We start from the raw sequence: 12,388 nt of genomic DNA, 5'->3' as shown, positions 1-12,388 counted from the left end.
AGAGAAAAACAAAACAAAACAACAGAAGTTTTATATAAAACATATAAAAGAACCCTGGAATGAAAACATCTCTAGGTAACACTGAGGAACATTTCCTCATCCATCTCCAGATTCAGATCTTTCCTTTCATCAAAGCTGTTTATGGCATTTCTGTGTCAGGTGTCCTCTTTTATATGCAAGTTTTTGTAAGTAAGTTTTTCCCGTTACTTACCTGTGCCTTCAAGTAGTGTTCAATGTAATTCCTCTTCAAACACTGGTTTAGTGAGGTTAAACTTTTCAAAGCAAGAGAGGTCTACAAGACAGTTTTGTATTACAAACTGAACACCTGCAGCACAGGAGATATGACAGAGTGAATGGTGATCTTATGTTCAGCTGCCTATGCTATTAGAACCAGAAGAAGATTTCTTCAGCTTAGCTTTTTTTTTTCCAATTTAAGTCATCTGATTAAAGATCAAAATAATATGAATCCCAGAAGAACACTTACTTGCTATATAATCAGAGGAACTAACCTTTTCCTTAAAATAATCCTGGAAATTTTAACATCATAAACATATCACAGAATCCCAGAATGTCAGGGATTGGAAGGGACCTCAAAAGTTCATCCAGTCCAATCGCCTCACCGGAGCAGGAACACCCAGATGAGGTTACACAGGAAGGTGTCCAGGTGGGTTTGAATGTCTGCAGAGGAGACTCCACAACCTCCCTGGGCAGCCTGGTCCAGTGTTCTGTCACCCTCACTGAGAAGTTTCTTCTTCTCAAATTTAGATGGAACCTCCTGTGTTCCAATATGTATCCACTGCCCCTTGTATTATCATTGGTTGTCACCAAGAAGAACCTGGCTCCATCCTCCTGACACTCACCATTTATATATCTGTAAACATTAATGAGGTCACCCCTCAGTCTCCTCCAAGCTAAAGAGCCCCAGCTCCCTCAGCCTTTCCTCACACGGGAGATGCTCCACTCCCTTCACCATCTTCGTGGCTGCGCTGGACTTTCTCCAGCAGTTCCCTGTCCTTCTGGAACTGAGGGGCCACAACTGGACACAATTGCCCTGGTGAGACCACACCTGGAATGAGTAGAGGGGCAGGAGAAACTTTCTCAACCTACTAACCACCCCCCTTCTAATACACCCCAGGATGCCATTGGCCTTCCTGGCCACAAGGGCATAGTGCTGGCTCATGGTCATCCTGCTGTCCCCAAGACCCCCAGGTCCCTTTCCCCTACACTGCTCTCTAATAGGTCATTCCTCAACTTATACTGGAACCTGGAGCTGTTCCTACCCAGATGTAAGACTCCACAATTGCCCTTGTTATATTTCATTAAATTTTCCCCCACCCAGCTCTCCAGCCTGTCCAGGTCTCTGGATGGCAGCACAGCCTTCTGGCGTGTCAGCCACTCCTCCCAGCTTTGTGTCATCAGAAAACTTGCCGACAGTCACTCTATACCCTCATCCAAGTCATAGATGAATATATTGAATAATACTGTCAGTACTGATCTCTGAGGCACTCCACTAGATACAGGCCTCAACTGGACTATGCCCCATTGACCACAACTCTCTGGCTTCTTCCCTTCAGCCAGTATGCAGTCCATCTCACTACCCAATCATCCCGTCCACATTTCCTCAGTTTAGCTATAAGGATGCTGTGGGAGACTGTGTCAAATGCTTTACTCAAGTCAAGACAGACAACATCCACTGCTTTGCCATCATCTAGCCACCTGTTTATGCCCTCATAAAATTCTATGGGGTTGGTCAAGCATGACTTCCCCTTGGTGTAGCCATGTTGACTGCCCCTAATGACTCTCTTATCCTTGATATGCTTTCAGATGGCACCAAGGATAAGTTGTTCCAGCACCTTCCCAGGGATGGAGATGAGGCTGATCGGTCTATAGTTACCTGGGTCCTCCTTCTTGCCCTTTTTGAAGACTGGAGTGACATTTGCTTTCCTCCAGTCCTCAGGCAGCTCTCCCGTTTCCCAAGACTTGGCAAAGATGATGGAGAGCGGTCCAGCAATGACCTCAGCCAGCTCCCTCAGCATCCGCGGGTGCATCCCTTCTGGAACCATGGATTTATGGATGTTCAGACTGCCTAACTGCTCCCTAACCTAGTCCTCATCAACGGAGGGAAACTCCTCCATTGTCCTGACTTCCTCTGGGGCCTCAGCAGTACAGAGCTCCTCAGGACAGCCTCCGGCAGAGTAGACAAAGAAGCATTCAGTAACTTTGCCTTCTCTGTATCTCTGTCACCAGGGCACTCACCTCGTTCATCAGTGGGTCTACATTGCTTCTGGTGTTAGTTTTATCTGCTACGTATTTGAAAAAGCTCTTCCTGTTGTCCTTGACCCCTCTCGCCAGCTGTAATTCTAAGGAGGCCTTAGCTTTCCTAGTTGCCTCCCTACACCCTCTGACAACAGCCCTATATTCTCCCCAAGTGGCCAGCCCCTCCTTCCATGATCTGTAAACTCTCCTCTTCCACTTGAGCATACCCAGCATCTCCCTGTTTAACCACACAGTTCTCCTGGCTCCCTTCCTTGACTTCCTACGTGTTGGGATGCTCTCATCTTGAGCTTGGTAGAAGCTTATCTTAAACAAAAAAAAAAAAAAAAAAAAAAAAAAAAAATCAGGCCATGGTTTCTTGGGAGTCTGAGAGGAAAATCAGGAGAATATAGATCCTCTTTTGTAACCTAACTTTCTCTTTGGTAATAGCAGTTTATTTTCTAGTGCTGCCTGGATTTTCTACTTCGGTTTTGAGTATTTTATTGAAAAATGCAATAGAGACATACTGCAATCTCATGTACTAGGAAAACAGCAACATGTGAAAGACAAACATTTTAGTTTTGTGGATATTTTTTAAACTACCCTACTCAAACTCATTGTGAAATTTCGTAATTGATCAACAACTTATTTTTTGTTTCCTATTCTTTTTGCCATTTGGGCTGTGATATAAGCATTAAATCTCTCTCTGAAAATACTTTAAATACTAATGAGCAAAGAGATATATTAAAAATATGGAAACAGCTGACAAAGATCAACATGCCTCTGATTAGCGCAGACAATAATTACAGACAATGTTGATGAAGCACTCTCTGCAACACTCTTTCTGTCATTTACCCTCTTACATTAGCCATAGTATAGCTAATATAGCCATCATGTGCCCTTCCTTTCCCACCCTTGCCTTCCCCTTTTCTAATCACCCTTGACACTTTTAGTTTTCTCTGTACCAGGTGCATACTCACCATAATTCTTCCTTCCCCTTAATTCCTTATGTTCAGGCTCTTGCCAGCTCTCACATGATACATGCCTTCAGCTTACAACATCTGAGCATCTTCCTCTGTTGCTTCATGTCCTGCATCTGCTTTAGCTTCCCTTTGCACTACCACCAGGCAGCTCTTCAAACCACCTTCTCATTATGTCTCACAACATCTAGAGCTATCACCTTGCCTCTGGCCACATCCCCATAGCCCTCAAAGCCAAAGAAGAGCACTTGCTCCTGAAATTCACCTTCTTGCAGCACCACCTACCTGGGCCTGCCAGGGTCACTGGACCCTAAGGAGAGGGGCTAGGCTGCAGATAAGCCCCATTATCGGAAAGACTCCCTTATTTTGTCCCACCTACTCTGTAGCTAACAAACATGTATTTTCTCTTTTCCAAAAAATATTACTTCCTAAACATCTTAAAGCAAAGATTCAATAGCAGAATCCTCTTTAGTAAACAACATATGATCACAAAATAATTCAGGTTGGAAGGGACCTCAGGAGGTCACGCTTCTGAATGCCACAAAAAACAAAGCTCAAAACCAAAGAGGGAATGAAACAAAAGGAAGAAGTAGTATCAGACTTACCATGGACTTGATTGATTTCTGAATTCTGAGAAAGAATTTCATCTGCTAATTTTTGAGCAGTTGGCAAAACTTCCGTGTGGTGCACTGTGATCAAATACTGTACAAATTTTTGTAGTTGGTCTCTGTTCATTTGAAAGAGTGTCTCTGAAATGGGAAGATGCAGTTTGACCTGATCTGGCTTGCGGATCCGGTATAAAGAGAGTGCCACAACGTGTGCACAGTAAAATATGTCCTTGTTTCCACAGCTACAGGTCACTGAGGTAATCTTGCAACGATCAAAGCTGATAGCTACATTGCAAACAGTTTCTGGCTCCGATTGCATTGCAGGCTCTGTCACTGTGCCACTCAAGTGGAAACCTGTGAAGGGAAATAAAAGAGAGCTTACATTATCAAGTAAAATACCATTTCTCATTATCAATAACATTTCATTAATCAAGTAAAAATCATCATCTATTTTTGAGAAATGATATATCTTAAAGAACTTGCTTTAATTACAAATGTGATGAACCCTTTCTTTCATACGTACCCTTTTCATCTCCAATAAAATCAAAAGGAGCTAGTTTACAAGCCCTCTTTGTCGTTCCATCACAACATTCATAAAAGTTTGATAGTAAGAAAAACATTAATTTGGTAAATGATAGCTGCAGAAGCAGAGTTACATCCAATTAAGACCAATGTGAAACTCCCAGTAGCTCAGCAAGTTGGCAGCAACTTTCCAAACCCCACAGCAGGGAGTGTGCACCTACCAGCAAATTTAACCATTCTCTCAACCTGGAAGTAGTGCACTCTAGTGGCATGAACCTAGGTCCTAATCTCAACTCTACCACCAATTCACTGACACAAGTCACTTGACCTCTTTGTTTTCACCTCCCCCACCACTGAGCTAATGCTAAAGCTCACCTTCAACCCAAGCAATCTGGTAGGGCAGCTATATTTGTGTAGCTCTTTGGAGATGGAAACTGCTGCAGTCATATTTATAATACTGAATGAGACATGAACGTACTGTTTCAGAAATCTGCATTTCCACTTGGCACAATAAAACACAAGCCAAAAGAGTTGGGTTTTCTTATATTGCAAGAAGGTACAGCATACCATAAGAAAGATGTTCACTTCAGCCGCTACTCGACAAAGCACCCTGTTGAACCACCAAGGTCTCAAAATCTGTTCTCTGAAGATCAGACCTAAACCCATCTCTGTTTTCCCAACATGAAGACCCAGGTTTGGCTCTCAGTACTTTATCACTGCAGAATTTGGGTGTTTCTTTTGAATTTTATGTAAACATGACATTGATTTTTGGCTCACGCCAAAGTCAGAGGTATAGATACATAGCAATACAAACACATTTCATATGCTGTATCAGTATTAAACTCAAACAGACTGTTCATATAAAATCTGGAACGGATGCTACAAGTAAGGTGTTATATGTCAACTATTTATAATGGAAGTAATATAAAACCACACTCACTGAAAGTCCAAAACTGATTTAGTATTCTTGAAATATAAGAAAACTGTGTTGTGGGAAGCAATATCACATGAAAAATAGATAGAAAAAAAGAAATATATACATAGCTCTAGTCCAAAATGTTGCATCTCCAATTGTTTTCAAAAAGCTCTTCAAACTATAGAAAACAAAGAAGAAAAACTCTCATTTTCCCATTTGTTTATGCTGTACATTTCAGAGCAGTTTGTGTAGTCAGCATCACTGTTTGGATTACATTCAACTCCAGAACTCTGATACTCTACCCTGAAGGTGTTCACACATACACTAATCTCAATTTTGCAAGAGGATGTTTAGCAGTTAAAGTAGTTAGAGTTGAAGCTGAAGAGGCAATAAGCTGTAAAGTACACAGAGAGGAAGGGGGGAAAGAGGATGAAAAAGCCCAGGTGTAGGTGGTATTCTTGCTCTTGGCTCCACTCAACACTTATATGGAGAAGGGGAGGGGAATTGGGGAATTGCCCCTTGAATCATGAAATCCTCCCTCTGCCTTTCCCTTCAGTTTTTAAGTAATCATGACATGCTCCAAATAAATACCCTCTTTCAAAAAAAGAGGCTTTGTTAAAACTTAGCCAGCTCTATTTCAGGTTAATTGCCAGTAAATGAGAGCTGGATTGGTGGTCTCTTTCCTATGAAGCATACATAAAACTCTCTCATCTATGAGCTGAGGAAAAAGCTTAACACTCTAACACTGAAAGGGCTTGATCCCACTCCTTCCTGCTCTTAGTAAGTAGCTAAACTTCTATTAATTCTGATAGAAAAAGACCCAATGAAAGATTTTCTGTTAAACTATTTTTTTTAAAAAATACACAAATAGCTACTCCAACAATATTGTCACTTTTAATTTGTCAGCATATAATTCAAGCACTCAAAAGATTACAGTTTTCTTGGACAGATGAGTGTCTCCAGAACTATTTAGAGTTAATAGCGGACCTGCCTTTAAGTTCCCTATTCTCATTCAGACACAAACACAGCTCCTGGCTTCCCCTCCCTCTTCACTGAGATTTTCTGAGAATTCATGTTACAAGCAGCAACATTTATAAACACAGATCCTGATCTAAACAATGACAGCACTAATACAGTCAAGTTACCTAGTCCATCCAGAGGGTTAAAACAAAAAGCTGCCCTTGCAGCCTAAAACATAGAAGCTCTGTATTAACTATGGTGCAATGATGCACTATGTCTGGTAATTATGAAGAACTCTTTTCTGTTTGTGTATTTAAAGAAAGAAATTGATGTTACTAAATACAACCTTTAAAAAGGTTTCTACATGCTGTGACAACCTTGAAGCGCTTCCCCTCCATCCTTAGCAGAACAAAGGACCTTGTTATGCCTTAAACGTTTGTTTTTTGTTACTTTGGGACAATAAGATGGATGGTTGTTTAGGCAGGCATCTCCCTTATCTTTACCAAGGTGTTGTGTTTGGCAGAAGAGATAGATGGTTATGGTATCAGGCACCTTATCAATTGCTGTGAAGGCCTCATGGCCTAATTGGAATGAGATGAACCACCTGTCGGACAACTAATTATTAGAATAAACCATGAACCAACAGCTACCCCTGACGGGCAAGACAACTCACTTCTGGTCAGTACCGTGAACTTTTCACTAGTTTGAAGACCCCAGACCCATTTCCAGAAGAGTCTTCCTAATTAGCATGAAGAGCGAGCAGAGGGAGGAGATGAACTGCCCACGTGTAAATTAACTGGGTTATAAAATGACCCTGCGTGTGGCATCAGGTGTGGCATGTATATGCTGTGCAGCGTGACCGAAGTCTTCAACGCGTCCACCCTCCCTTCACTGGACATCACTGGATCGATAACCTGTGGAGTGGTGATATCTTACTCTCATCTTCTCTCTCGTATCTTAGTTTATATCTTTCTCTCTCATATCTTAGTCTTTCTCTCTCTTTTCCTTTTTCTTGAACATATAAACGTAACATAATTTTAAGTTCTGCTGTTAAAGTCTTGTTAAGTTTTGTATTATAGTTACTAATTGTTGCCAATCCACCGTTTGTAGAAGGGTTTTTGCTGTCAATGTATTGATAAGTTTTGTGATATTATAACATACTTTTGCCAAGTCACTGATTGCTGTAATTTGTATACCACCACGTGCTTTTAGTAAATTCATAATTGGACCCCTGGAGTGACTGTCTGTCATTCACTTCGCATTGCCGCACAGAATTACCCGGAGTTAACTCACACCTGATCTCATCTGTTGAGTCAGGGCGCGTGTCGCGTTCAGAGTTAACTCATCCCTCATCCCATCTGTTGGGAAGGGACACATGCATCAAAACAATTCACAAAATTTGAGCTCAGAAGCCCTAGTAGGGTTATTCTAATTTAACCTACCAGACATCAAACGCTGCCTTCTCCACTAGCCCACAACACTGCAGAGTACTCGACAAGGAGGGCTATTCCCCTCAAGCAAACATAGCCTTAATATTTTTTAACCTCATCATCTAATATTCTCCAAACAAAATATCAAAAGCTTGTAGCAGGTAAAAAAATTAACACACTGTGCTTTGCTAGAAAGCTTTTGCTGGCGGTAATTTATAGCCTGCCAAGAAGAGAGATGTTACATACTTCTGAAAGAAGGCAAAAGGAATCACCTGCATAGGGCCTCAAAGATAATGACATTTCACTAAGATCCAAAGAAGCAGAAAAAGTCTCTTCAGCTAAAAGCTGCAAGTCCTTGCTCCAAACATCTATTTCCCTTCAAAGGGAAATACAAACCTTTGCTGGAAGTATTTATCCGTTCAAAAAAACCCCGAGAACTCTAGTGTTTCAACCTTTAAAATAAAAAGCTTGTTCTTTATTATCTAAAGACAACAAAAGATTTGCAGGCAGAAAAGCATGTGGTCACTACTATTTATAGAGCAGGCATGTTTCATCTCTGCCCTTCAGCTGCTGCAGTTCAAAATGTTTTACTGTTTTCAAACCAGCACATGACCAGTAGTTCAAGCTCTGCTGACATTTTCAATGTGCAGAGAATTTGCATTCTACAAAAATGCATTTAGAACAGCAGTTAGAGCATTAAGACAATATATCAAATGAAGCTCTTTCGCAAAGCAATTTTGTTTCCATTGAACACTCACCTCAGAAACAAACACAGCACAAAAATTATTTAACAGCCAAAATATAGCTTTTCCAGCTGATGTACTTCTGGAAGGAAACTGTGCTGAAGTGCCATCAGGACAAAAATGTTAAGTCACTAAATTCTACAACGTCATTTTTGCAAAAAATCCAATCCAATCCAATCCATTAAGTAAAAACATTCTGGGACTGTAAAACTGCCTGATAAATGCATTATCACAATGTAGTATTTGCCAGCACAAGTATATACGCTTCAGACATCCTTCTGTGAAAAATGCAGTTGTGATTCGTGCTAAGATGTTTAATGTTTACAGATATAACCAAATGAGGCACGGGCTCTGAACCTGGAAAAGGAAAAAGGTGGTTAAGTTCCATGTAAAAAGTTATGAAACTTGTTTAGGAAGTTATATTGACAGAGGGAACTAACATTTTAAGGGTTAACTAAACATATAATGGGTGCCTACTAACGAACTAACACTTTAAGGCTTAGCCACACAATAAATGCTTAGTTTAGAGCTTTATGTTAAGAAGAACAGAACCCCATCGAATGCCAAGATAAGTTGTTTTACTGCACCTAGCTGTAAACTTGAGGAGACAAGATAACAAAGATCTACAGCAAAAGGGGGCGCCAGTCTGGTTTCAATCAACTTGGCAGCTTGGGTTCCAGCCAATTCAACATAATGAGCCAAAGGTAAAAAGTTCACTGTGACGAAGCTGAAGGAGCCTTCATCCAAAGACCCCCAAAGACCCCTCCTCAAATTCACCAAGTGGCACTGCGCAGGCGCAACGGAGGAAGGTCTATGGAAATGGTTATCTGAGACTCATTTTAATCAGAAGCGGGGAAAGGTTATGAATATGTATAGGCGTTCCTGGGGTCATTATGAATATGTAATAATACCTTACTGTATTTAAGCACACTTCTTATTGTTTAAAGGTGTGCGTGTTGGGCAGAGCGAATACCCCACGGACCCAGCGCTGTTTTGCTTATGCTCTAATGAACATGTGTTTAAGGAATACAAGGAATTGGATTAAATGTTGTTTATCCATAGAAAAAAAGTTATTTATTTCACTTCTGAGTTTTGTCATAGAAAGCAAATACTTTAGAATAAAAGAAACTTCAAACTGTAAGGCACTAAAAAGGAGAAACAATGGTGGCATGCAGAGAAACAGCAACAGGTCAGCTTTCAGTTACTCAAGCCAAAACCAAATTTTGAAATAATGAGTTCCACTAATCCAACAGCATAAGCAGTAAATTTACTGCACTAAATAAGCATCATCAATTGCACCTCACAAACTTAATTTATTTTTACTGTCACCCTGTGTTATAAAACATCTTCCTCAATCTACTCAAGTCTAGATACTGACCAAAACAAATAAAACAATCATAACAAGCAGACATGTAAAATCCTGTGGTGGAGGGGGGGGATGAAATTTTATGCTGAGATTTTATGGTGTTGTGGCTCAAGAAAACAAAAAAAGTAAAATATAAATTTTAAATTAACAATAAATAGTAATTCAATATAAAATTGTAGACTGTTGGATTCTTTTCTCTCAGTAGTTCAGAATTCGAAATTCTAAAATGTTCCTGTAGATACAGAAAAAAAAAAGAAAGTGAAGAAAAAAAGCCTCTTATTCTAGGGGAGCTACATCCACTTGTGATTCAGGCAACAATACAGCAAGCTATTATAAAGTGAACTTCAGCTGAAAAAATATTCTGAATAATTCTCAGTAAAATTTTTAGTTGCCTATTCAGAAATGTCAATAACATCTGTTCCTAGTGATGTTCTTAAGAAATCAGTATTAGGGTGTTTTAAAACATTGGAAAGAACTTCGAAATGTGTCTGGGTGAAATATTGTAATCAGTGGTGGCTGCTGTATAAGTTTGATGATGGGGAAAATGGCCGGAGAATTGAACCTTGAATTATAATACTTTGCTGCAATTGATTTGGTTTTTAAAGTGAAAAGGCAAATGGGATGAGGTCATGTATGCAAAGATGTTTTGCTATTTGTGGAGGCATTCTGAATGGCAAAAAAGAATGTGGTATCAAGTTGGTTTTGGAAAGGGAAGGGAAAGGAAAAGACAAAAATCTGGCTGCATGTAAACTGCAAAACTGCAAGGAGATGATGCCAGCGATTTGGATGTTACTTGGAGGATCGTATGTCGTGATAGAGGTTGGCAGAAAGAGAAATGAGAAGCTCAGTTAATTGTGACTTACAGAGGGAATCTCTGATAAATATCAGGGAGTAGGCTGGGGTCAGGGAATGACTCAAGGAAGTAGAGTAAAAGGACAAAGACAAGGCATTGAACCCCAGAAGCTCGGAGAAAATCAATGTGCATATTGTAAACAAGATGGACACTGGAAAAGAGAGTGCCCTCAATTAAGAAAAAGTATCCAGAATTGAAATTCGGTGTTTGTTTGTAGCTGTGCTTAAATAAGTTTGCTAAACTTAATGATGATGGGGACCAGGGAAATCTTCCCCAACAGCAGAAACCCTTGGTCCGAATTAAACTGGGAAAGATCAGAGGTTGAGTGTTTGGTAGATACTGGACCCTCATATTCAATTTTGAATACTAAGAATTCATATCTAGATTTGGTATCCCAATTGGAATGTCCTCTGACCGAGGACCACATTTTGTTGCCAAAATTGTTTCAGAAATAAGTAGAATCCTCCTCTGATAAAATTCAAAATGATATCACACTTAATTGTAGCTTTTGTATAAATTGGATAATGAGGAAAATGGCCCAAATATAGGATTCTAAGTTATAGTACTATATTGCAATTAATGTTGTTCTGCAGAAGGTTGGAAAAATGAGATGAAGGACAGTACTGTATGTTAATTTGCTCATTTGTTATGTAATACTTTTGAGAACAGAAAATAATTTAAGTTGTTAAACTCTGATTCACATTGAAGTTATGTGCTAGTTGGATATATGAGAAAGAAAACTAATTGCTGCGATGGATGTGAACTTGGGAGAGGTTGTATTTAAAAGCTGCTAGAATATGAACTGATTTGGACCGAGAAAAATGAAAATTATGGATTGATGTTTAACATGTTGTTTATTGACATCTGTAAGAAATTGCAAAAGGTAAATAAGGGCTGAGGAATGTAACAATTGCTCAACTAATTGGAATTGCATATAGAGTGTATAATAGCAGAAATGTAATGAAAAAAAAAAAAAAAGCAAAAAGAGCCCAGATCTGTGCTGTACAGCTTGAACATAAATTTGAGGCCTGTGTCAAGCTGCAAGATAAACTCAGCCAGCTCATTGTAACAAGGCCTGGCAACTCCCACTTGGTACCAATGATTACACCAGCTGTGTGGCCTTGCCTGTATCTAAACGACAAAGAAAAAAAAAAAAGGAAAAAAGGTGGCTGCCTGCTGCTAAAGCAGCACAAAGGTGGGCTTTTCCCCCACTACAGTGATATTGCTGCTAGAAAGCTGTAATACTGAATGAAGAAGACTGAGGAGCAATTTAAAGGCATCCCCAGCAGATCCCTGGTTCCAATGAAGCTGGGAAATTAAACCACAGATTGTTTTAATAAACTTATTCTGTGGAAACTAGTTGTGAGAGACTTAGTAAATTCACCATGATCTGTTACTGAACAATATTACTGAAATGTTTTATGGGAGACCCTATTCAGTAAACTTGACAAGAAAAACTAATCAAATGCATATTTTGGGGAACAAAATGCTCACTGAATATATGTTGTCTTTGGGAAAAACTTTCTCGTCATTACATAGGTATATCCAGGAGAAAGCACCTGTGGCAGTGGATGTGCCTGTACCTTCCTTCTGACCTGGAGATCTAGTCTGTCCTTGGACCTAAAAGGACAAACCTTGAAAGACTGGACTCTGTATGGTACTGTTGGTAACATAAAGGAGTCAATTCCTGGATTCACCACACTAGATTAAAGAGAAGTTGTGCTGCAGTCACTAAAAGAGACTGTCCTGGTTTTGTT

At 39.8% G+C, this 12,388-nt stretch overlaps 1 protein-coding gene across 1 annotated transcript in view; it reads right to left on the bottom strand.

The window, feature by feature from the left end:
• Positions 1 to 12,388, bottom strand: part of LOC308051486 (zinc finger SWIM domain-containing protein 6-like) — a 200,057-nt gene that overhangs the window by 77,787 nt on the left and 109,882 nt on the right. The window contains exon 2 of the mRNA XM_080364367.1: positions 3,839 to 4,195. Coding sequence (XP_080220493.1) covers positions 3,839 to 4,195 — 357 coding nt within the window. The remainder of the gene's footprint in view (positions 1 to 3,838; positions 4,196 to 12,388) is intronic.

The sequence above is a fragment of the Nesoenas mayeri genome, assembly GCF_963082525.1.
Source record: "Nesoenas mayeri genome assembly, contig: SUPER_W_unloc_1, whole genome shotgun sequence".
NCBI classification, from domain to species: Eukaryota; Metazoa; Chordata; class Aves; order Columbiformes; family Columbidae; genus Nesoenas; species Nesoenas mayeri.
This window is presented reverse-complemented; position numbering and strand designations above follow the sequence as displayed.